At 36.5% G+C, this 27653-nt stretch overlaps 1 protein-coding gene across 1 annotated transcript in view; it reads right to left on the bottom strand.

Annotated features, from left to right (window-relative positions):
• The window catches only part of LOC146748662 (uncharacterized), a 41278-nt gene that overhangs the window by 6011 nt on the left and 7614 nt on the right, over positions 1-27653 (bottom strand). Inside the window, exons 2-9 of the mRNA XM_085494288.1 lie at positions 13517-13695; positions 13002-13075; positions 7586-7749; positions 6859-6986; positions 5985-6094; positions 3407-3509; positions 2726-2812; positions 789-931 (exon numbers count right to left, since the gene is read on the bottom strand). Of these exons, the coding sequence (XP_085350414.1) occupies positions 789-931; positions 2726-2812; positions 3407-3509; positions 5985-6094; positions 6859-6986; positions 7586-7749; positions 13002-13075; positions 13517-13695 (988 nt within the window). The remainder of the gene's footprint in view (positions 1-788; positions 932-2725; positions 2813-3406; positions 3510-5984; positions 6095-6858; positions 6987-7585; positions 7750-13001; positions 13076-13516; positions 13696-27653) is intronic.

Here is a 27653-nt window from a genome sequence, read left to right on the forward strand (position 1 = left end):
GAAACGAGCAGTAAGTAACTTGAGAGTTGTCCATACTCTGCTTTTAACAAAACCTAAATTTCACAGACCCAGTCTTCAAAAAAAAAAAAAAAAAAAATAAATAACTAAATGTTCAATTGTATTGTATCACTAGAAAAATAATGTTCATTCATATGGAATTTTACCAGTCCACATGTAGGACTGGTTGAGAATGCAAAGTACATACAAATATTAGAAAAGAAATCTAATTGCATTACCAGAAATATTCACACCATCGTGTATTGCCTTTCTGAAACACAAATTTTGAATCAAATGATGAAACAAAATAATGAAACAAAAATAAGTTTCAATTAATTCGGCCACGTCATGCCAGAGAAACCTTGATGACATGTCCATTTGTTGAGTTCCAGGGACAAAACTTGGCACCAGTCAGTCAAAGGTTAAATCAAACAAAATGAAACAAATAAAACAAGCTGAATAATGATTTCATAACAAATTGCTTTTGTACCAACTTTGAACAAAATCAAAATGATGCAGACAGACGGACGGACGGACGGACGGACGAATGGAACACAACACACGAGTCAAAATGGTGTGAATTTATTCAGAAAATGCCCGCTTTGATTTATTTACTATTTTCAGCTTAATATAAAAACTTCCCTAGGCGTCAATCACAGTTGACGCGGACACAACATAGAATGAAGCATCAATGGTACACGGGTATGACAATGAGACAATGACATGAGTCAATACTGTGCAATTAGGGTTATGGCAAGGATAGAGCAATACACCAGCAAACATTTGCTTACTTTGATTCATCTGGGAAGCACTGCACAAAGTTGCCGCAAGCTATGCATGCTGCATCTCTCACTGGCCAACTCTCGTCTCGAAAACAGTCTAGTAACGCTTGAAGCAATCTTGGTACGTGTGGTCTTACACAATCCTTGGTTACCTGGAGAGAAAAAAAGAAAGAAAGAAATAATGCTATCAAATTGCAACGTTTGAGAACAAGTTTAACTTGCTATGTTTTCCATGGCATCACCAAATATGTCAAGAGCGTACCGTTTTAACATAATAACTTCAATACACTACTATAACATCACTATGGTAATCAAAACACATCAGTATGGTAATCAAAACACATCAGTATGGTAATCAAAACACATCAGTATGGTAATCAAAACACATCAGTATGGTAATCAAAACACATCAGTATGGTAATCAAAACACATCAGCATGGTAATCAAAACACATCACTATGGTAATCAAAACACATCAGTATGGTAATCAAAACACATCAGTATGGTAATCAAAACACATCAGTATGGTAATCAAAACACATCAGCATGGTAATCAAAACACATCAGCATGGTAATCAAAACACATCAGTATGGTAATCAAAACACATCAGCATGGTAATCAAAACACATCAGTATGGTAATCAAAACACATCAGTATGGTAATCAAAACACATCAGTATGGTAATCAAAACACATCAGTATGGTAATCAAAACACATCAGTATGGTAATCAAAACACATCAGCATGGTAATCAAAACACATCACTATGGTAATAAAAACACATCAGTATGGTAATCAAAACACATCAGTATGGTAATCAAAACACATCAGTATGGTAATCAAAACACATCAGCATGGTAATCAAAACACATCAGCATGGTAATCAAAACACATCAGTATGGTAATCAAAACACATCAGCATGGTAATCAAAACACATCAGTATGGTAATCAAAACACATCAGTATGGTAATCAAAACACATCAGTATGGTAATCAAAATACATCAGTATGGTAATCAAAACACATCAGTATGGTAATCAAAACACATCAGTATGGTAATCAAAACACATCAGTATGGTAATCAAAACACATCAGTATGGTAATCAAAACACATCAGCATGGTAATCAAAACACATCAGCATGGTAATCAAAACACATCAGCATGGTAATCAAAACACATCAGCTTGGTAATCAAAACACATCAGTATGGTAATCAAAACACATCAGTATGGTAATCAAAACACATCAGTATGGTAATCAAAACACATCAGTATGGTAATCAAAACACATCAGCATAACAAAAAATAACAGAAAGCAAGAGATCAAAGGTCATCCCATTTACTGGTAAATTTATTCACAACTTTCTGCAGTAACAGTTTACAGCTAAGCCCACTTCTTCTATTTTATTGGTGATTTGTTAATTGTATTCTTCTTGAGATATTTTGAAAATAGAATGTTGTTGTTCACAATTTTAACGAAAATTAATTATTGATTAGGGTTATTAATTATATTTATTCCACATTCCGGCAAGATAATTTTTGTTTATCAATGTGAAAGAATGTAAAGAATAAAACGAAATGTACTTCATCCTCGAACCTTATCAGTATCTAAGTTGTAATCACATAGATGAAATTTTGACAGTAATTACCTTAGATTGAAGTCTTTAATTTTCAAAACGAAATTCATGTTTAAGTAATTTATAAGTTCTTTAGTTTGTTGCCTTCTGTCCTACAATTATGATAGTGATTTACTTGTTCCTTCCATGTCTGGATATATATTCATTTTTTAGTTTAAATTTTTTGTATTTTCAAAGTTTTGCTATAGTTTTTTTTTAGTATAATCTGTTTCTATATAAGTAATTCTGTCACAGATTTTCCTTAATATTTTGGATCCATTTTGGCTTTTTAACAATCTCAACAAAAAGATCAAAGACTATTTTTTTTTACCTTAGACCCTAATTCAGCTATGCAGGCGCAGGCAGCTTCCCGTACTGCATGGTTATCAGCTAACGTCTGAGCTATATAGTATTCCACCTAGAGTAGGACAACAAAGGAACAGATCTATTATTTATGTATCTTTATCATGAAAAACACAATACATTGACCTTGTGAAAAGAATTTTATCCAACTACGTTTATAAAATATTTAAACCACTAGGTATAGTGATACATGTATGAAGACATCAAATAAAATCATGGGGCACTGTAACATAACATCAATTTGTTTTAGTTCATACAAGATTTGTTAGCTTTATTAATTATGTTAAAGGAAACAGATTTGTTAAGGAGTAAAATGTGTAATTTACTTTTAAACAAGGTTTGATCATAACATTTATAAAAGTACTATGGATTGGAAACGAAATTCTAATTTTGGAGGAGTGAAGCATATGAAGCATTATGAAGCACTTCTTCACATATTATCACATTGAAATACTTTTTTTTTAATTTTTTTTTGGTGCCAGGTAATACTTGAAATTGTAGTTAGCCAAAGAAAGTATCAATAACATCAAATTGTTTTAAACATTATATATAAGACATTTATAACTCTGAGCAAGAGGAAATACAGAAAGTGTTCGAAACAATATTCTGGTTGTACTCGGAATAACAATGGCATGTTTAGACAACTTACTGTGTCAGCAATGTAAGTTTCTACTAGTTCTTTTCCGTGACTTCCTGTGACTCTTCTCCATGTTTCTTGAGAGTAGATGCGAACACCCTCTGCAACATAGTACCTGCAAAACACGGAAAAAAAATTTAAAGGTTTTCTTTACGTCAGATTTATATCATGAATTGCTTTAAATTGCACAAAAGACAAAAATAACAAGACATAAATGTCACAGTTGATTATAAAGTAGTACAAGGAACATCTGCAAACAGGTGAATGAATATGTACTCTATGTGGGTACAACTCATCATGAAGTGATTTCCCATAATCTAGTTTTGTACTGACAACTAAAAACTTCCACTGACCCATTTTCAGAATCTCAGAGTACACAAGTGCAACAAAACTATTTGTCATACATGTATACTTGCTCAAGAAATTGCATTCATTAATCTGAGTGAACCTTAATGTACATGACTTCTTTGTTACCGGTAATTAAGGTCTTAGTATATTACCAGGACCTGGGTCAAATCAAAGTTCAAATAACTGCATTGTTTTAATTTGCATATTTTTCGGAGGGTGTGGTCATTATTGCCAAAATCACATCTACTCGCGCCAAGGTGTAATCATACCAAATATGAATAAAAAATCAACACGGTGGTGGTAGAGATAGCAGCAAATAACTGCATTGATCTAATTTGCATATTTTTGGGAGGCCATGGTCATTACTGTCAGAAGCACATCTACAGTACTCGTGTCAAGATCTAATCCTACCAAGTATGAAGAAAATCGGCTCAATGGTTGCTGAGATAAGAGCAAATAACTGCATTGATCTAATTTGCATATTTTTGGGAGGCCGAGGTCATTACTGCCAAAAGAACATCTACTCATTTCAAGGTGTGATCCTACCACATATGAACTAAATTGGCCCAATGGTTGCTGGAATAAGAGCAAATAACTGAATTGATCTAATTTGCATATTTTTGGGAGGGTGTGGTCATTACTGCCAGAAGCACATCTACTCGTGTCAAGGTGTAATCATACCAAATATGAATAAAATCAACACGGTGGTGATAGAGATAGCAGCAAACAACTGAATTGATCTAATTTGCATATTTTTGGGAGGGTGTGGTCATTACTGTCAGAAGCACATCTACTCGTGTCAAGGTGTAACCATACCAAATATGAATAAAATCAACACGGTGGTGATAGAGATAGCAGCAAACAACTGAATTGATCTAATTTGCATATTTTTGGGAGGGTGTGGTCATTACTGTCAGAAGCACATCTACTCGTGTCAAGGTGTAATCATACCAAATATGAATAAAATCAACACGGTGGTGATAGAGAAAGCAGCAAACAACTGAATTGATCTAATTTGCATATTTTTGGGAGGGTGTGGTCATTACTGTCAGAAGCACATCTACTCGTGTCAAGGTGTAATCATACCAAATATGAATAAAATCAACACGGTGGTGATAGAGATAGCAGCAAACAACTGAATTGATCTAATTTGCATATTTTTGGGAGGGTGTGGTCATTACTGTCAGAAGCACATCTACTCGTGTCAAGGTGTAATCATACCTAATATGAACGAAATCAGCTCAATGGTTGCTGAGATCAAAGGAAATAACTGGATTTAGCTAATTTGCATATGTTTTGGGTAGGTTGTGGTCATATTAATAATAACCTAAAAGATGATAAGGAAGCTATTTTGAAATTGGGTTCTGAGGTTCTGCAAAGTTGGTTCTGAGTTCTGAAAAGTATACACTACCGATCGAATACATTTGGTAAAACTTGTGAATCAGAAATCAGGAATACATGAATCTGAATCTGAATTTAACAGAATCAATTATTCTGAGGATGCTCAGTTGCTCTGTTAGTGTAGTAGAGAGAGGTAATTTTGGATGAAAATCTTGAAAAAGACCCACTTAGGATTTTCAGATCTGGAAAAAAAAATTATGTGCATATGTAACACAGACTTGTTCATCAACTTGCCAAGTTTCATTGACATCTGCTGCAGAGTCTCTCAGAAAATGTGAGAGATAACTTAATAATGAGAAAGAAAGTAAAACTAGTACTCCCCTTTCAGGCTTCGCCTGAACGGGGACTAATAAGAGCCACAGGAAAGAGCAGAACTTTATAACAGTGAATATTTCACTGGTGTCATTAAGACAGGGTGTCACAGTGAACTTATATTTAAAATTTAGGAAATGTTCATATAACATGAAAAACTTGTTTTTCATTCATTCATACACACAAAACAAAGTATATTTATAACATGTTGTTATCTGTATATATATTTAAGATATTATTGGGTATGTATAATAAACTATTGAACAAATTAGGAAAATGCCCCCCCCCCCCCTCCCCTTTCTGTGAGAAAGAAAATGCCCAGGGAACTCACAACCCATCTTTTTCCAGCTCTGTATAAATAATTTAATTACTTTAATTATTGAGAACAGCCTGCAGAACTCAAGCTGCCTTATAAAAAAACTCCTTCACCCACAAATAAATATTTGTAATAACAGATATGGTAATCTCAACTTGTACTGATGTCACTGAAAACGTTAGGGAATCAAACCCAATATATACCTAAATTTACCTATTAAGACACATCCTGGGTATAAGTATCGGATAAAATATCTGTCTGGCTTCTTCATTCGGTAGATTCATGATGAACTGTCTGGTGGCTACGGACGCTGCTAATCTTACCTGAAAGATAAAATATCAACATAATTTAGGTACAGCCAAATTTTTTTTTTATCTGAATTTTTATAATAATCATGATATTGTCTGAAAAAATTAGACATTGTTTACAGATTAGTTGAGCAAGATCAAGAAACTCTGAAAGAACTATGTTGAAAATCATGAACTTTTGCACGTCCGTTAACCATTTTGAACACAAAAAGTCATCTGTCACAAAATAAACCCACATTTATTTAAAATATAGATTATCATCTGTAGACGTTGAAAAATAATATTGATTTGTATCAGCACTCGTTCTAAAATGTAACAGCACTCATTTGAAGAAACTTTTTTATGGGGTAAACTACGTTACCAACTTCAAATTTAACACTTTCCTTTGTTTAAATTGGACACAGAAGCAATATAGCACAAGATAGATATAGAATTTTGTCACTCACAGCACAAAATATTTTGCATTTTCAATTCAGGTTATAATTTTTTTTAAAATTATTACTACAAGCAGGTAAAAGATGTATAATAATAAAGTTATCACAAGAACACTGCAAATGATGCACTCAGGCAGCACTGGGTTGCATCAAAGCCTTTGTGTGGTATTTTTGTGATGACCTCTTAATATCATATTTTGATGTACCCAAGAGAGTACCAGGATGTGTGACCTTTAGGGGGGTCATGCTTAATTACCAGGATGTGTGACCTTTAGGGGGGGGTCATGCTTATTTACCAGGATGTGTGACCTTTAGGGATCATGCATCAGGCCAATTGGATCATACCTGACTCCAGTTGTCCGCTAAACCATTTGAAAGATGCAGGGCAAATTCGTTGCCGTGAAGTACAATGGGGTTTTCATCTGGTTGTCCTGCCATTAAAAACTCGCTTTCCATGGGTTCTCCTTCGTCCTCTATCAGATATCAAAGAAAAGCGCAAAATATTATAAAAGGTTAACAAATAACTGCTCAGCAAATATTGTTGGTTTACTGAAATGGTTCGGTAAACAACATAGTATTTATATTACTTGTACCTGATGAATGTACAAACAGTATGGAGAAGAAAAGATTGTGTGACGATACCAATTTTTAACATGGTGATATTTCATAGAAGGCAAAAGATCAGATACTACTCATGATTCATTATTTGAGATGGTGATTCTTTTTGGTTGTTTTTCACTAAATATTTTACTGTTCTCTTCAAGCTTTTCTTGTAATTATTCGGTATTGCATTTAAGCATACAGAAAAAAAAGTTAGTTTCATTCTAACCTAAGGCCTCGATACGAGTAAGACAGTGTAACACAACGCTAACTGTCTAACCATTAAAGTGATACCCAACTAGTGTCAAATTAGAGTATTTTTTTCAGTTTCAAAATACAGCTTTTAACGTCACCTTGTGCATCACAGAATGCATTTTTTTGAGTAAGATTAACAACAGCCAGTCTTGTAATCATGGGCAAAAAAAAAATTGTATTGTAGCGAGACCCACTCCCCAAAACTATAATCCCTTACCCTCTTGAGATCCGCAGCTTACTATTGCCGAGCACACGTAGTAACCAGTCTCTCTGACAAACCGATTAGTATGTGTCAGCGCTTGAAACAGCAGGTCCAACAAATCCTGTGTAATCTGCTCAGAAAACTGAGTGCCGCAACCAACTATGACACACTGCAGACATCTGAAAAAAATCAACCCAATGTTAAGTAGAAGTAAGAGTTCGTTCAAAAACTGCAAAATTACAAGAAAATAAACCTATATTTGGTGACGTTCATCAAATCTTTGAAAAAATATCTAATTAGCCCAAAGTGTATTTGTATCTCAGTCACGATATACTTCCCAATACTGGAAATATCTGATTAAGCCACGGAAGACCTTATCAAATATTAAAACAGCTGATATTACACACATGCCTAGCAGGCCGTAATAACAATACCTGTCATAAACATTGTTTATTTCCATCTTATATTATTTATAGCGGACATGTTATTACGATCAGTCAATATACATGAAATATATATTAAGAGTTCCAAAAATAAAATAACGAGCCCCTTTAACAACTCGTATATTAAGTATGAAATCAGTGCGTGCGTATCATTGGTTTCATATGGATTTATTTCCCCAGCGGGTACATGTATGTTTTACATCATCTATATTTGCAGAGATTAATGATAAGGACTTCTCATTGAATCTCATTACTGTAAAATAATTGGGCTCCGACAGAGACTTGCGTCAGGAAAGTCAGGCTGTTTCCTCAACTGTTTTGACAGAAGGGGAGGGGTATCAACAATTTCAATTTTGTTTTTACTAATTGTCATGGAACAAGTATGTATGAATTTAGGGTACCCACTGAGACAGCCATGAAAATAAATATAGAAATTACACTATTATAGTCAAACGTAGTGTTACCATGGTTTCCTGCAAAAACTAGCTTGTAACTTGTTTGTCTTCGAGCAATTTGTTCAGCAAAAATTATTCAGGCTGATTTGAGGAAAATATTGTCAAACACAAAAGTTTGATTGGACAACTGTGTTTTCATGTGAAGAAATACTGGACAACCAAGTTGTGTGTTTCTTTTCTTCTTTTTTTTAAATTCCAAACCATGTTTACCGGTATTTATTTAGAATAAAGCACAATATTGATATCCCTGGACCAAAGATCAATTTCTGTATAATGGTGGGTTAGAGTGAAATTTGGTGCTTCATATGCAAAACAACTTTTGGAGCACATACAAAAATTTAAACAATGTTTTCTTTATATAGTGGATTCAAAAGATGAGAATCGTGTATTATCACAGAATTTGTATCTACTCATAGTCATAAGTATATATTGAGGAAACTGGAGAGACTGGTTTTAATATAATTAAAGATCATTTAATTATGGACATTACCCTGGTTGTTGAGATACGACTGAGACACGATACGAAAATCACTTCAGAGTTAAATCAAAAATACGATAAATTTAGCAAAAAATAAACCCTATAAATATTAATTAAAGATCACTTAATTATGGACATTATACCCTGGTTGTTGAGATACGACTGAGACACGATACGAAAATCACTTCAGAGTTAAATCAAAAATACGATAAATTTAGCAAAAAATAAACCCTATAAATATTTAACGATTTTAAAAGCTCTACATTATTCACTGACAAAAACCACCAAATTTGTTCTCTTTTACAGACATCAAACAAAAAAAACATAAAATTTAAGTGGCAAGCAATCTAATTAAAAGTCAGTCAACGTGGCAATTAAAATCACTCCTCATCACGCTGACGCCAAGTGAGAAATAAATCACTGCCTCCCCAGATTTCCATAACTCATTTTAATTGGTGCACTTGAAATCACCGACACGAGTTGCATCTTAACTACGCACACACACACATTCGTCAATTGGGAGTACCTCAGTGTTGTATGTAATTAAAATTTCGTAACCCGGGGAGTAATTCAGCTTTCAGACCTGACTGTATTCAGATAATATTGGTCCCAGAAGGCCTACAATGCATTTTGTTTATCGCTGATTTGCTCTGATCACCCAAGTGACCTTCATGTCATCCTCGTTAATTGGTGGTTTGTGACTGATGTGAGATAGCATAGTCAAGTGAGCTAGCACGTCATGTGACCGAATATCTCATGTGACCTAAGCTATCAAGTGATCTACCTATTATATAATGTTTTGATTGAATTTATTTTTACTTAAACAGTGATTTTTACTTTAATGATGATTAAATGACATCATGAGAACAACGTTTTACAAAAAGGGATGTGATCACGTGACTTTATTACAAATTAAATTTTCAGTGCAACAAAATTCGCCATTTCATAAAATTAAAGCGATTTAAAGCGAACAAAAAACAATGAAAGACAGAATCAACATCAAAGCTCAAATTGTGAGCATGAAAAAAAACAACAAAAAAAACCAGACATGTTAATATTGAATCGTCTCTTCTATTGTCACGTTACAACAGATACATCGTTTGTCTGTTGTTATTGCAATAACGAAGAGATGCATATATGTAGAATAGAAAACATAACATGCTTAGAAAAGGCCAAGGTGGTCACATTTCATAATGTTTAAATGCCAATTATCGTCGGTTTTTATGTATGATACAGTGTTAGAATAGATTCAAGGAATCGGCAATCTCCCCCCTTGAGTGTTCAGCACTGTCAATAACAGCAATGTGCAAAAAAAAAAATCAAATGATGGGCACATAATAGTTATCAAGGCTGAAACTGACAGAGCATTCAAAGTGGTGATTCAAACAGCCTTTCATGGATACAAATACAAGAATTTGAGATCTCTTCCAGACTTTACATGTATAAGAATTGCAGAGGGGTACTTCACCCCAAGGCTAAACATCATTGATATTCACGCATCTTTCTATATGAAACAGAAATTCTGATGAAAAAAGGTGATAGCAACACAAAATGGAAACTCGCAGAAAGGTTAATTGGGAGAAAAAATAGTCGTTAAAAACCCAATCCACTTGATAGCTAACGCAGTTTAAACTGACATTCAAGATTTGAATAGAGATCGCAAACAAAACGTCAAAATCAGGTGATGTCATGTACGCTGAACAGATGCTCCATTATAGTTGTATTAAATGAGTCCATTGTAAGCAACAACAAAAAGCAAAAGCAAAATATTGCCAAAATTAGTTCAATCAATATACACACAAATCTGAGATTGAGTCGTTGCTGATAATAACCCTAATAACACTTCACAAAACAATAGGCGTCCCGTGAATAAGCATGATTACAGATGGATTTACTGCCATGACAATGCACAGAGTTTCGAGAAATTAGTCCAATCATAAGGGATTCACTTGGATTCATCTATTCCATCTATCAATCACATTTGAAATCCAAAATCAACTTTACTTTTTTCACAAAAAATAAATTGAAATTTTTTTTTTTATAATACAGAAAAATTATGTCCAGTACTAATGGTCAGAAATAAATATAGAAAACACACAAAAATGTGTTGTTCAAAAGACCCCCCCCCCCCAACTCCTGAATGAAGACAAATTTGAAATGAAATCTACAGAAAATGAAAATGACAATATAAAATGAAAACCAACTTTTGTCACAAAATCACAACAAGAAATTACATGGGAAAAATACATTCAGAATTGAATTATCTGTCCCCTTAGTGAAGACAAATACATGAAATGATTTTCCAGCCTCAAAAGTTGTGTATTCCAATTTATGTCAGAATAACTACCAAGTTAAATGGCTTTATTTTCAATCAGATACACCAGGTACAAAGCCTCGTTATTGAGAGAATCAAATCAGGATGAACTTGAATTTGAAACCCATTAGTCGTATAACCACTTAATATTTTCCATTCCTTCAGGGTTGAAACAAATTTTAATAATGAACATGTATTTATCTAAATTAATTTTGTTTCATCTCAGATGAATTATGGATTTCTCAGATATTAAAATGAGACAACAAGGAGAAAATGATAAGTAAAAGTTGAGTGATGCTGAAATAATTTAATCTGCACATTCTGAAAACCATTTTCGTTTATTAATCTTTTTTTTTCTTTTATAAAACCATGCTGCAAGCGGCAAAGAATGGTTGGAAATGATACTACAAAAATATACATCAATAGAAACACTGCCATTTGTCATTCAGACACCGATACATCAACTTTTTTTCTTCCACAAAATTTTTAAAACGTATTGATCACACAAATCTGCAGAAATGCCGTTTGTGTCATTTTAAAGGGCTACAATGGCTATACAAAACCTCTTTAATTTTGTGAGCGATTAAATTTTCTCGACTTTCACAAGTCAATGAAATTTGCGAAATTTTGTAGCAGTGAAAATTCTCACGGAATGTCAGTTACTTTTGAAAACAATTTTCGTCACAAATGTCATCAAATCATCAAATCGCCAAAAATTAAACAGTATTATCAAACGATCATAGAAACATACGATTCAGCTCATGTGGCTTGAACTAATTTCCAACATATTTGTTTATAATTATGCAAATGAGCTTATTAAAAAAGCTCAACAATCATTATGATATCGTTATGCAAATGGCATGATGTTGGTTTTATCACACAATGTTAAACAGCTTGAATTCAATTATATTATTGAGCTTCTTTTTTTTTTAGACATTGAGGGTAGAGAGATACATTTGTATTGTGAAATTTGGACCATTACCACAACTGAGTGTCACACAGATTAATAGTCAATGACTTGTTTCAGGAGTGTGTTTGCACAAAGGCTAACTTGCACAAGAATGTTATGCTTTTAGTAAATTTGGTTACTTAGATAAGAGGGATTCAAATTTCAATTGAATGCAAACACGTACCGGTAACTGCATTTACACGGCCCCTGTTGGCATTTCAAGCCTCCGAGGCCCAGCTTTCTCTGATCAATGGTAAACGAGATGCCACAACAAACACACACTGTGTGAGGTTCACACAAAATTTGATGGAAATCAGCCTGATCATTGCTGAAAAATCATTGTACAATTACAAACACACCTCACCAGCCCACCGATGGACACTGCTCGTCCCCACTAGCTTCCATTTCAAGCATTGCTCCATGGGGGCTAATAACAGTATAAACTTGACATTGATGATAACAAGATTGCAGGTATGCACGCTGGATTAGAATGACAAAATCGGCATACCTTGTTTTGATTTCATCCACGATATGAGCAAGCAATGACTTTTTCATGGCACAAACTAGGGAAGACACACTGGGCCTTTTGACTGCAGTAAACTTGTTCACAAAAAAAATTGTTTCAAAGATATTTCTCATAGATTTAAATTAATGATGCAAGAATCATCACAAAAGAAGCAAAAATAATTAGAGAAAGATACACATTATTTTTTGTCATTATTTTTTTTACATAATTCTAGGGGTGAAAAGGTCAAACAAAAAGGGTCAATAATATCAAGAGATGTCACTTACTTCATCCAAGTCTCAAGATTCTTCCAACCTGCCGTGTCGTGAAATATTTTAGCCGCATCTGCAGTGTGGCACTCCTAAATTTGACAAAAACGTTTTTCATCAGATTCACGTTTTTTGGGATCTTTCTATTGCAAATTAGATTTAATTACCATACATAAATGCAACATTCATTGTGCTTTTATTGACCTTCGAATAATTACACTGACACAATAAGAACACTTCGTTTTCCAAAATAATGTTATTAGACAAATTGTTCGTTAAAAAAATAATCGTATGTAGTAATGCATTGTGACGTTATTCACATTGGTGCCATTAGGAGTTTACATGTACCATATAGTATGCAGGACTGCCACCAGCATTATATATTCATGAGGTTGTCATTTGCACATGCTCAGAAATTTATTACGTTCTGAAATAATTCATTATTCTATAACGAATACGAGTACATCCTGCAACTGACGCATCGAAAGATTTCATTCTATCACTACCGATAAGTGAAAACAAAGCACACTGACCTTTCCGGGGGACGATGCTAATTTCTCCATCAATACTTCCGTTTGCTTGACTTCTTCGTGACTGGAATCCGAGATAGGTTGTCTATCTAAGTTGAGTTGTACGCCTTCAAGAATGATGTCTTTTGAAGATATATAAATCTCTACCCCGTCTCTTTTACATAATGCACCCATAACCTCTCCTAGTAAATTACAATAACAAAAAAATATCTTAATTAATTCTACCCAACTGGGGGTGGAAAAAAAAGAGGGCAAGAGCCAACTCCCCATATCCTTATGCTTTAAAATTAATGCAGAACAGTCTTTGAACTTGAAGACTCTTGACTTTGAAATCAAGGCATGTGATACATGTACATGTATTGGAATGGATTGTTGTTTCAAGTTCTCTATTTTTACAACTGTCCCTTAATAAAAGTGTTATTTTCAGTTTTAATTCAGGCTCATCCAGAAAAACGGTATTACCATGACTGTTATAACACTTGATATACTGGCCCTGTGTACACTGGAAACGGAGAAAGTTAGGAAATGACATCCCATATTTTAACACCAAAATTATCTGAAATTATTTGGCACACAGTTACAATGGCCCTTCAGAAATACCGACTCAACTTGAATAACATAGTGAAACTATTGATCACCCTGCCCATTTTATTTCAAAAAAAAGTAAAGCCCATATTCATGGTTTCGTTACACTATTGATGTTCACTTAACAATAAAAAGATTGTGCATAATAAACAGTACGAGTTATGAGTGTTTTATAAACTAAATCCTGTACAAGTGGCGGACATTATAATAATGTAAATATAATGTAATTATATATCAATATAATCATAATATCATAATAAGTGACATTGGTAAGTAAAACTAAAACAATAGTCACAATCAAAGAAAGCTTAGAAAGAAGTCCTGTGTGCTGAGATGAGAGTATTGGACGCATATTAGAAATTAATTCAAAATTTAAGATTAGCCTTTCAAACAAGAAGCTTGGCAACTAATATTTGTCTGCTATTTGAGACGTACAATGTGAAAACAATGTGATCCACATTATTGAAGTTTATAACACATACAGAAAATAAATTTGATTGTATATCTGTGGCTTGCAGTCTAATTTATTTCTACCACAAGTTCGAATTACATCTCATTTTTTGGGGATATAACAATAATTAAATAATCATTATGCATATTTATCAACATTAAACTAATCAGGTCTGTGGATTACCCCAGAGCATCTATGTACCAATATTCATTGAAATGTGATTAGAACTTGAGATACAATTGTATCAATGTAAATGCAGAAAAATTATGAATTATTAAACAAATTAGGTAATTAATATGAACAGATTTTAACCCAGTAGGTCTGTACATTGTTCCAGAGAATATATATTAACACCAACTTTTGAAAAGCAGAAAATCTACTAATTATGCAAATCAGGTAATTAGTATGCATGAATTTTAACCCAAAACTAATCAGGTCTGTACATTGTTCTAGAGCATCTATGTACCAAGTTTTATTGAAATGCAGTGATTGGTACTTGAAATATAAGCAAAAAAGATGAAAATTGACTAATTATGCAAATTAGGTAATACATACAGACAGACAGGGTAACCACAAAGACTTGTTGTGTACTATGCACACGGAAGTAGAAAATAACAAAACAAAATTTTAGTCATATCACCATAACAAAAACAACTGGCGAGCACTAGTCATGAAGTTGCCATGGTGATAATTTTCTTCTACCTTGGGGGGGGGGGGGTGTGTGTTTAACATTACAACAATAAAACAAAATTATTTTAATTGATCTACAAGCATAAAGCAAAACTGAGACTCCCCTACAAACAAGTAAGTGGACCATTGGTAATTTCATCAAAACAAAAACGCTTGTTCACTAAAATTCACATTTTATATATTAAAAGCTTACAAGCTATCTGATCACGACATCATGACAAATTGAACTCCAGGCAATTCTAAATTTAGATTGATACATGAAAAGCGGCTTAAAATATAGAATACGAAGAAGTAATATGATCCACGGTTTGTAGTGAAATTCGTAGCAAATGTCGATGAGGTAAAATACACAGAATACTATTAATCTACGCATCAAGAACACATGATGAGCCCAAATCAGTATTACTGTCAAATATCTTATGAATTGTAATAATAATTATAATCTTTAGTGAACTTAAAAATAGATTTGCATGGAATACTTCAATACTTTCCCATTCATTTTGGCTATTCATTGAAGCTTTTAGCAAACGTTGCGTTAAACCGCTTTCTTTCACTGCTAGCAATAATAATTTTTTTTTTTTAAATTCAGATAAATATTCTTAACATGTTTTTAAAAAAGAAATTCATTAAATTGAGAGTGTACAAGCCCACAAAAGAAACTATACAGGATTTTTGCCTAAAAGAAATTAATTTACAGAAAAACATTTTGTTGGCCTCACACGTACGTAGCCCTTTGTGTTTTTATTTGAATACAGCTTTTGAGGAAAACTTAAATGGTAGCATTAATACTTGCTTTACACAATGGCAAACTGATCATCAATGTTTAATGGAATGATATGAAAAACACTAAGCTGTTCACAGTTTTACCAATTGCTATTATTTATTCAAACACTCAGTAAGCTATTTGTTTTTTCGTTGCCAGTAATGCTGACAATTTGGTATTTCACTGTGTCTAAAGAATCACCACTACAAAATTATTCCTCACTCGTTAAATACACAAAAAAATGTCTCTGCTAAAACAAACGTAATTCCTCCTAATTCAATAATAAAAGCAACCATTGTGAACTTGATTTGTAATGAATTCACTAAAATCAGAATCTTCATCATGTTCGTACGTGGCAGATATCAAAGCCGACCAGGAAGTTGAAAGCTTATATGGAACATCAACATCGACGGACAGATGTCAGACAGATTATTATCCAATTGCTCCCCAGATATACTGAATTCACATAAACTATAAAAATATATAGTTTTAAATAATTATACTAGTAGAGATCACACTACGACCAAGTGCATATAAAATTAAATATTAATTTTGATCCAATCAAGTGAATTGGACTAAATGTTGATGATAATCAGTGGTTACTACAATCAACGACTTCTATTGAAATTCTTTCATTAAATAGAAACACCCTTTCATTAACTCCTGAAGATGATACCCGATTATATCGTGAAAGAGTGAGTCATCAGACTGATTAAAGGTACCAGTAGATTTGAACAGACTATAACAGCTTGAGGTTCAATCATGGCGTGTATTATAGTCGTATAAAACAGCGCTCCAAGACAAAGCACATCAAACAAACACGTACTTTACTGGGCACAATGACAAGTGACAAGATCAGTGTCGCTAAAAAAAAATTGAAATGATAACCGATACAGACTGAGAAAAGAATTATCAGTAAAAATTGGGTTATTGTTTGGTTTAACAAAGCTGTGCGTGTGTTATGAACGAAGATCGGAGTAGATAACAGAGGTCGAACAAGATGAACTATGCAAATCATATATCATTGAAATTCGAATAAGGGCGTCATGTGCCGAATCTTACTGTAAATGGATGAACTTTCAATTCAAGCAGTTAATCAGGGGACACCTCAATTTTAGGTTTCAAACTTGTGTTTAATGAAAATGTAAAGATATTTTCTAATTGAACAAGCTGTGTTTTGGTAATTCCCAGAGTACTTTCTTGCCCAAATTTGTAGGCACTTTTTTATTATATTCTTCAATATTTCTGGAAATGAACCCTAATTTTGTAGCCAAAAGACAATATTAGAATAAACTTTCAGTTTTTACTCAAACAGTTTGGCTGTTTTTGTCCCAAGCTTCTGAAGCAAAGTGCAGAGTATAAACAGGACTATTTTGTGAATTTGTGATGAAAAGACCGAAGTGGTGGTGAAAAGGTTAACTCAATAATGATGCCTGTGACTTAATCTATTAGCCACTGATGCACCTGCGTCAGAAAATCCCTTTGGAAAGTGATTAACCTAATGAGTACTATCTAATCATAAAACTAGAAACATAGACTCACTGAGGTTAAATCCCCGTCCCAAAAATCCTTATCAAAAAGCTAAGAAAACATGTTTTTACTACATATACAGTCAAAGAACAACGATAAATCTGATTGGTTAATAAATTGAAAATAAACCTATAGAACGATCATAAAGTCCCACGACAAAAGAACGCCCCACAAAAGTAAACACGCTTCTCTACGCTCTGTTGATGTGCAATCCACTTAGACGTCAAGACTCAAGTGATTTCTTCACATTGCGTACATGTATATATGACCTGATTATTTAGTGGGATTAAATTTCACTGATTTCACCAATTCTTCAAAATTAATTAAAATCAAGAAAATAAAGAGGAATTCCAATACAGGTTTCAAAATCATTGACAAAATGAAAACCATGAATTTAATTAAAATCAAGGAAGTAATGATGCTAAATCGAAAGTGCGAGTATCTATCTCCACAATATACAGGCGTTCATCTTTTGTCTGATTTTACTAAATTGATTTGAAGCACTTTTGTACAATCTCAAATGTGTGTGTGTGTGGGGGTGGGGGTGGGGGTGTCACATTTAATGCAAAACCATATTGTAAGCTCCGCCTGACCTTTCCAAGGACAGCTGAGCTAAAAAAAACAACAGCACAATACCCCGGTAAGCAGTATTACTGGTAAAAATAAACATCAAATGGTATAATTTCCACACAAGAAAAAACAAATATGTGTCACACGGACCAACACATTATTGGAGGGGTTAAAAAACACAAAACAGACTTTTCAATAAGCAGTGTTATTGCCAATCAACCACCACAAAGAAAACAAGAGATTACAGATCACTAATTGATACAAACAAACAAACACTTAATTATCAAGCGTCATTCACATGTGTGTACCTAATTGACACATGTTCCAAAAAAAAATTGTGGCATTGACCGACAATGCAGAACACAATTGGACAAGTTCCAGAAAATAGGTCATGAAATGTAAACACAGACTATTCAATACATTTCACTTGTATGGAGAGCCAAACTGCAGTAAAATGCAGTCACAGCATAGTACATTTTATATATATGAAAATTGTATATTAAGTAAAACATATGTTACCAGGTTTGTTTTTCGTTTACAGATTTTGTTTTGTGGCACTTTAAAAATGCATTTTCGCATTTCTGGTTCTGGCTCTGGTATTTTTGCAAGCAGTCACTTGTGCTTAATTTATTGACAGCAAGTGTCAATACAATGAGGTCTACTGTCCAGAAAAAATAACACACTGTGATTCGTTGTGTTTAGCAGGCAGATCTCTCTCTGATATGATCAACTCTTTTTAGTCTACAGCATGGAATTCCATGTCTAGACACACTGTGTCAGCACAAGCTGTGTCAGCACCAAGCTCTCCTGATCCTGTTCCCAGAATTAACCCAATTGAGCTGAGTGCACAACAAATCTACACTAGGATCTGACCTTGGACCAGTGGTGAGATATAACCTTGAACCAGTGGTGAGATCGGACCTTGGTCCGGTGGTGAGGTCTGACCTTAAGCCAGGGATGAGACCTGACCTTGAATCAGTGGTGAGACCTGGCTTTGGGCAGTAGTAAGATCTGACTTTGGACCAGTGGTGAGATCTGACTTTGGACCAGTGGTGAGATCTGACCTTGGACCAGGGGTGATATCTGACCTTGGACCAGTGGCGAGATCTGGCTTTGGACCAGTGGCGAGATCTGACCTTGGACCAGGGGTGATATCTGACCTTGGACCAGTGGTGAGATCTGACCTTGGACCAGTGGTGAGATCTGACCTTGGACCAGTTGTGAGATCTGACCTTGGCCCGGTGGTGAGATATGACTTTGGACCAGTGGTGATATCTGACTTTGGGCCAGTGGTGATATCTGACTTTGGGCCAATGGTGAGATTCGACCTTGGACCAGTGGTGAGATCCGACTTTGGGCCAGTAGTGAGATCTGACCTTGGACCAGTGGTGAGACCTGGCTTTGAGCAGTGGTAAGATCTGACTTTGGACCAGTGGTGATATCTGACTTTGGGCCAGTCGTGATATCTGACTTTGGGCCAGTGGTGAGATCCGACTTTGATCCAGTGGTGAGATCCGACTTTGGGCCAGTGGTGAGATCCGACCTTGGACCAGTGGTGAGATCTGACTTTGGGCCAGTCGTGATATCTGACTTTGGGCCAGTCGTGATATCTGACTTTGGGCCAGTGGTGAGATCCGACCTTGGACCAGTGGTGATATCTGACTTTGGGCCAGTCGTGATATCTGACTTTGGGCCAGTGGTGAGATCTGACCTTGGACCAGTGGTGAGATCCAACTTTGGACCAGTGGTGAGATCTGACCTTGGACCAGGGGTGATATCTGACCTTGGACCAGTGGCGAGATCTGGCTTTGGACCAGTGGTGAGATCTGACCTTGGACCAGGGGTGATATCTGACCTTGGACCAGTGGTGAGATCTGACCTTGGACCAGTTGTGAGATCTGACCTTGGCCCGGTGGTGAGATATGACTTTGGACCAGTGGTGATATCTGACTTTGGGCCAATGGTGAGATTCGACCTTGGACCAGTGGTGAGATCTGACTTTGGGCCAGTAGTGAGATCTGACCTTGGACCAGTGGTGAGACCTGGCTTTGAGCAGTGGTAAGATCTGACTTTGGACCAGTGGTGATATCTGACTTTGGGCCAGTCGTGATATCTGACTTTGGGCCAGTGGTGAGATCCGACCTTGGACCAGTGGTGATATCTGACTTTGGGCCAGTCGTGATATCTGACTTTGGGCCAGTGGTGAGATCTGACCTTGGACCAGTGGTGAGATCCGACTTTGGGCCAGTGGTGAGATCTGACCTTGGACCAGTGGTGAGAACCGACTTTGGGCCAGTCGTGATATCTGACTTTGGGCCAGTGGTGAGATCCGACCTTGGACCAGTGGTGAGATCTGACTTTGGACCAGTGGTGAGATCTGACTTTGGACCAGTGGTGAGATCTGACTTTGGACCAGTGGTGAGATCTGACCTTAGGCCAGGGATGAGACCTGACCTTGAATCAGTGGTGAGACCTGGCTTTGGGCAGTGGTAAGATCTGACTTTGGTGAGATCTGACTTTGGACCAGTGGTGAGATCTGACCTTGGACCAGGGGTGAGATCTGATCTTGGACCAGTGGTGAGATCTGACCTTAGGCCAGGGATGAGACCTGACCTTGAATCAGTGGTGAGACCTGGCTTTGGGCAGTGGTAAGATCTGACTTTGGTGAGATCTGACTTTGGACCAGTGGTGAGATCTGACCTTGGACCAGGGGTGAAATCTGATCTTGGACCAGTGGTGAGATCTGACCTTAGGCCAGGGGTGAGACCTGACCTTAAATCAGTGGTGAGACCTGGCTTTGGGCAGTGGTAAGATCTGACTTTGAACAAGTGGTGAGATTTGACTTTGGACCAGTGGTGAGATCCGACTTTGGGCCAGTGGTGAGATCTGACCTTGGACCAGTGGTGAGATCTGACCTTGGACCAGTTGTGAGATCTGACCTTGGACCAGTTGTGAGATCTGACATTGGACCAGTGGTGATATCTGACTTTGGGCCAGTGGCGAGATCTGACCTTGGACCAGTTGTGAGATCTGACATTGGACCAGTGGTGATATCTGACTTTGGGCCAGTGGTGAGATCTGACCTTGGATCAGTTGTGAGATCTGACCTTGGATCAGTTGTGATATCTGACCTTGGACCAGTGATGATATCTGGCTTTGGGCCATTGGTGAGATCTGACCTAGGACCATTGGTGAGATATGACCTCAGACCACTTGTGAGATCTGACCTTGGACCAGTGGTGAGATCCAACTTTGGACCAGTGGTGAGATCTGACCTTGGACCAGGGGTGATATCTGACCTTGGACCAGTGGTGAGATCTGGCCTTGGACCAGTTGTGAGATCTGACCTTGGCCCGGTGGTGAGATATGACTTTGGACCAGTGGTGATATCTGACTTTGGGCCAATGGTGAGATTCGACCTTGGACCAGTGGTGAGATCTGACTTTGGGCCAGTAGTGAGATCTGACCTTGGACCAGTGGTGAGACCTGGCTTTGAGCAGTGGTAAGATCTGACTTTGGACCAGTGGTGATATCTGACTTTGGGCCAGTCGTGATATCTGACTTTGGGCCAGTGGTGAGATCCGACCTTGGACCAGTGGTGATATCTGACTTTGGGCCAGTCGTGATATCTGACTTTGGGCCAGTGGTGAGATCTGACCTTGGACCAGTGGTGAGATCCGACTTTGGGCCAGTGGTGAGATCTGACCTTGGACCAGTGGTGAGAACCGACTTTGGGCCAGTCGTGATATCTGACTTTGGGCCAGTGGTGAGATCCGACCTTGGACCAGTGGTGAGATCTGACTTTGGACCAGTGGTGAGATCTGACTTTGGACCAGTGGTGAGATCTGACTTTGGACCAGTGGTGAGATCTGACCTTAGGCCAGGGATGAGACCTGACCTTGAATCAGTGGTGAGACCTGGCTTTGGGCAGTGGTAAGATCTGACTTTGGTGAGATCTGACTTTGGACCAGTGGTGAGATCTGACCTTGGACCAGGGGTGAGATCTGATCTTGGACCAGTGGTGAGATCTGACCTTAGGCCAGGGATGAGACCTGACCTTGAATCAGTGGTGAGACCTGGCTTTGGGCAGTGGTAAGATCTGACTTTGGTGAGATCTGACTTTGGACCAGTGGTGAGATCTGACCTTGGACCAGGGGTGAAATCTGATCTTGGACCAGTGGTGAGATCTGACCTTAGGCCAGGGGTGAGACCTGACCTTAAATCAGTGGTGAGACCTGGCTTTGGGCAGTGGTAAGATCTGACTTTGAACAAGTGGTGAGATTTGACTTTGGACCAGTGGTGAGATCCGACTTTGGGCCAGTGGTGAGATCTGACCTTGGACCAGTGGTGAGATCTGACCTTGGACCAGTTGTGAGATCTGACCTTGGACCAGTTGTGAGATCTGACATTGGACCAGTGGTGATATCTGACTTTGGGCCAGTGGCGAGATCTGACCTTGGACCAGTTGTGAGATCTGACATTGGACCAGTGGTGATATCTGACTTTGGGCCAGTGGTGAGATCTGACCTTGGATCAGTTGTGAGATCTGACCTTGGATCAGTTGTGATATCTGACCTTGGACCAGTGATGATATCTGACTTTGGGCCATTGGTGAGATCTGACCTAGGACCATTGGTGAGATATGACCTCAGACCAGTTGTGAGATCTGACCTCATACCACTTGTGAGATCTGACCTCATACCACTTGTGAGATCTGACCTCATACCACTTGTGAGATCTGACCTCAGACCAGTTGTGAGATCTGACCTCAGACCAGTGGAGAGATTTGACCTCTGATCAGAAGAGATTTGACCTCTAACCAGTGCAGAGAATTGACTTTGGACCAGTGGTAAGATCTGACCTCAAACCAGAGATGAGATTTTACAAATGTCTTTCTTGGTGCTGACATTTCACCTCCGCAATATTCAGTTATGTCCACAGATTTATCTTGAACGGCAGCTTTGACCAGCTTGTTGAAAATCAACATCGGTAAAACTACCGGTAAAACTAGTTACGATCACTGTGATAATGTGGCTACAAGCTGTGAGAAACAATTTCTGAAAATGTAAGGTGAATATAATAATAAAAAACTTACCAGATAAATTAGAAAATGAAAATTTAATGTGAATTACAAAGTATGAACATTCAGGCTGACTGATCTAGTAATCCCACCACAAACACCCACTCATGATTGAAATGGAACAAGCTATGCATTGCACAGTAGCCATTAGTTATAAAATTTACGATATATACATGTAGTTTTTTGTAGTAATATAGTTGGAACATAAACATGTCAGAGATATGGATCCAAAAGCTGATGCTTGATTATATTGATTTGGAAAGTACTTGTCCAAATTGAAAAATTAATGCTCTGGAACAGCATTAATTAAAACAAAATGGCCACCGGTCGGCCATTTTGAATATATCTATAACATGACGTATAATGAATATATACAATTTGAACATAATCAGTCAAAGCATGTCAGAGATATGGCTCTAGAAGTGCATTCATTAAAACAAAATAGCCGCCAGTCAGCCATTCTGAATCCGATCTGAAAAATAAAATGATGTGCATCAGGAACCCATAATGTCTGATGTATGTACCAAGTTTGAACATAATCCATCCATAAACGCCAAGATCTGGTTCTGGAATGCCAGAAATGCCTTATTTTTGAATCAGATAGTCAAAACCAATATTTCTGTATATCTATGTCATGATTTATAACGAATATACGGTATAAAATTTGAACATAATCAGTCAAAGCATGGTAGAGATATGGCACTAGAACTGCATTCATTAAAACAAAATAGCCGCAAGTCGGCCATTTTAAATTTGATCTGAAAAATAAAATATCAAGTTTGAACAAAATCCACCCATAAATGCTTGATTTTTGGCCATCTTGAATCAGATGTGCATATGTATAATATTATAATATTATGTATGATGTATATGTGAAGTTTGAATGTAACCAGTCCAAGTAAGTCCCTGTTTTTAGGCCTTCCTCCAAACAAAGACTAATAAACTTTCTTCTTTACAAAGAACTCAGGAAAAGGTCAATTCCACAGAAGTTTTATGAGCTAATTTGCAGTACCGGTGTCTCAATCTTAGAGCGTCAGCTGTATGTTCAGTCAGTACTTGTATGTTAAGTCATCCAAGTATTGTGAAGTAGGGACAATGAAAGATATGTGCTACAGTTTTATTATGCTAATGAAAGACTTAATGATAAAAAGCTTCTGTTTAAAAACATATAGTAAATAATAATAAAATAGCATAAAATGTTATTACCAAACGCTTCAGCGTGGTATTAAGAATTTGATTTCAGGGGTGGGTGATACCAAGGTGGGAAATGGATGCACATATGGGGTTAATTCCTTGAATTGCAATATAGAGGGTTCAGGCTGAAATACAATATATAGTGTTTTCATGTTTCGTCTGATATTTCTGTGGTATTCTGCTGCTGTAAGTAATGCACGATTTGTTCCGAAATTCAGTATATTGTGTGTATTCCAGGGTTATTCGTTTTTTGCTGAAAACACCCCTATTTTTTAGTGGCAGAGTCGAATAGTCTCACTCCCACTGGGAAATCTGCATTGTTGCTTGAATGTTTTCCAGACCGGCGAAAGAGTATGCAACAGCCAATTTTAACAGCCTGTCACACGATTTTACTCTGAATGTCAACATGAAAAGAGGCTAGTCCATTTTACGCAGGAGTAATTGGAAGTAGAATATGTGAGGGATAGTATCAACAGAGATGTGTATAGTGAAAAGTAATATCTATCCTTCTTTTGCATCTCTGAGCATTTCTGTTTTAGTATATTGGTTTGAAAATGTTGAACTTGCATGATTTGCAATGTGTTTTTTTTTACTGGGACTCCCCTATTGATCGAATCCCGGGTTTGAACGAGAACGGCACACCACGTGATTCGTTTGAATACAATGCTGATGGCAAACATGCCCTGTTACTGCGGTACTCCACTGACGGGATGACTTACTAGTACTGCATGCTACAACTTCGCTTGTGATGTTGCTTGTTAGCCATGGATTACATGAATCTTGATTACCAGTCAAATGTTGCTCATTTGGCGTTGGTAATCTTTATTTGGAACTGGGTAACGCCGCCAGCAGAAACCTCCTGGTACTTCGTACTATGATAAAACTCAGTCAACATACCCCAGTACATCAAGTTCTCTCAATCGTAGTATTTCATGTGATGTACACCTAATATGCCAAAAATGTTGCTGAACGATTTGAACTGAATAAAAATAGCAGAAGAAAATTTGTTTACAAAATAAAAATACTTCGGTTGCCAATGAAAACCGGTAAAAAACAAGCAATATGTTTTCGGCTGTTATCATGGTAGGACATGAACGTGAAGCTAACGTCTGTTTATAACTAAAACCGGGCACCTTATACAAGGTTCGCAAAATAACATGGCAGTCATTAGAAGTCACTTTATTTTGTTGTTAGGACGTATTCAGCCGTTAAATGTATTATTTCCAACCGTTTTGCGATAGTATTTTCTAGATTGGAGGCAGCATTTACATTTTATTCAAAGTTCAAAGTTGCGTTGAGATGACGTTGACAGTGGTAACAACGTCGGCGCCGGTGATCTCTTACCAGTGCGCAACGTAGTAGCCAGAATAAAAGGCATGATCATTTGGGCACTGCTATTACAAGACTGGTAGGAGGCAATAAATTTGGCGAAAGTATTCAAAAAACAGATTTTGGCTGTTGCCATGGTAGCGGTGGGTCAGGATTGTTTTTCCAATTAGTGATGGTACGACCTGCCTGTCAAGTATGAACAAAATCAGCCAAGCCAAAAAAAATCACAGAAGAGTTAAAAAGCCATTCCTGTTGAACAGTTACTCTAACTTCGGGGTCAACTTTCTCATTAATGAAAAATCAAAGAAAGCTTAGAAAGAACTCCCATGTGCTGAGAGTATTGGAGACACATTAAATATAATTTGAAATTACTTAGCTGAAAACTAATTATGCAAATCAGAAAATTAATATGACCAGATTTGAGTGTAAAACTAATGAGGTCTGCGCAATGTAACAGAAAATCTATGTCTCCAAGTTTAATTGAAATGTGATTAGAACCAAAAAACCAAAAAATTATGAAATATTATGCTTATTAGGGAATTAATATGAACAGATTTTTACCCCAAACTAATTAGGTTTGTACATTGTCCTAGAGCATCTTTGTACTAAGTTTCATTGAAATGGAATAATTATTACCGTGAAAACTCCAAAATTTCGACCCCCTCTAAAAATTCAACCGCCTATTTATTTGCCGGGTTTCGGTGTTTTATTTACCTCCAAATTTTCGACTCCACTAAAAATTGCCGACTCATTCTTATTCGAAAATTGCGACCAGTTTTAGTTTTCCCCCAAACGAAAAAAAAACGATGTGAGCGTTCAAACGGGACCTTCCTCGAAGGCATGAATCCGGGTTTCTGATTGACTGAGAGATTTTTATTTTATTGGTAACGAAAATATATTCTAAATAAACGAAGTTTCAAATAAAAACGAACACAAAAATCTCGGCATGCTGCGTTTCTGAATTGTTGATTATTACTGTACTCAGTAGTGATTATAATAATGTACACAAAATAAATTTGTTGAATGGTTATGAAATACAAATAAAAGTCAACTTAGTTTCATCGTAAGCGAATGATTCCGGTCTCGTATAAACGTTTGATGCTGTAGGATATCCGCCATGTTCTCTTAGGTCAAATAGGTCAAATCGCTAATTAACCAATCAAAAAGCTGGATGATGCCAACGTGTTCAAATTACCATAGCTTATTTAAATAGATTGATGTTGTAGTACGATATTTTGGCTTGGATTTTGATGCGAAAACGGCATGATTTTTTTTAAATAAAAAAATTAGTTGTTTTTAAAAAATAAACTGGTCATCTGAAGAATAATTTAACATTGTTCACAGTGATAACAGCTCATTCTCGAAAGGAAGCTTACCCGCTCACGCTAGTCACGATAAAAATCATACACGTGTACTCTTGAATAGACAAATGTCAATGACTACGGTAAAACTTAGACTCTATTTTAGCCGGCAGGATTGCTTGAAATGTCCGAAAAATGACGCCAAAATACACCTTAAAAGTCCCATTTTATTTTCTTAAATCCCATTTTATTTTTTAATCCAAGGGCGAATTTACGGCAGAATTTGGTCCCTCAAATAACGGACACGTGAGCTTTGATTCTAACCGGATACATTGCACTGGGTCGGGGAGATAATTTGCTAAACTTCCATGCATCTTTTGTCCAATGGGTACCTGTACTTCGAACATTCGCAAGTTTTTCTAGGTAGTGCGAGACAGCTTTGTCTTTTGACCTATTAGTTTTGTGCTGACCTCTTCTCCGCGTCTTGATGTTTTGTTTTGCTTGTCATAATACTCACTGATTGATGACTTTGTTTAGATTTTGAGTTACAACTCGGCCACGACCTTTGCTTTTACCGTGAAACATGAGGAAGTTTACGTCAATTGACGGACATTGCATTTTTTAAAAACTAATGAAGCACACTGTCT

This window comes from Saccoglossus kowalevskii, chromosome 2 (assembly GCF_978046115.1).
Source record: "Saccoglossus kowalevskii chromosome 2, keSacKowa6.1, whole genome shotgun sequence".
Classification (NCBI taxonomy): domain Eukaryota; kingdom Metazoa; phylum Hemichordata; class Enteropneusta; family Harrimaniidae; genus Saccoglossus; species Saccoglossus kowalevskii.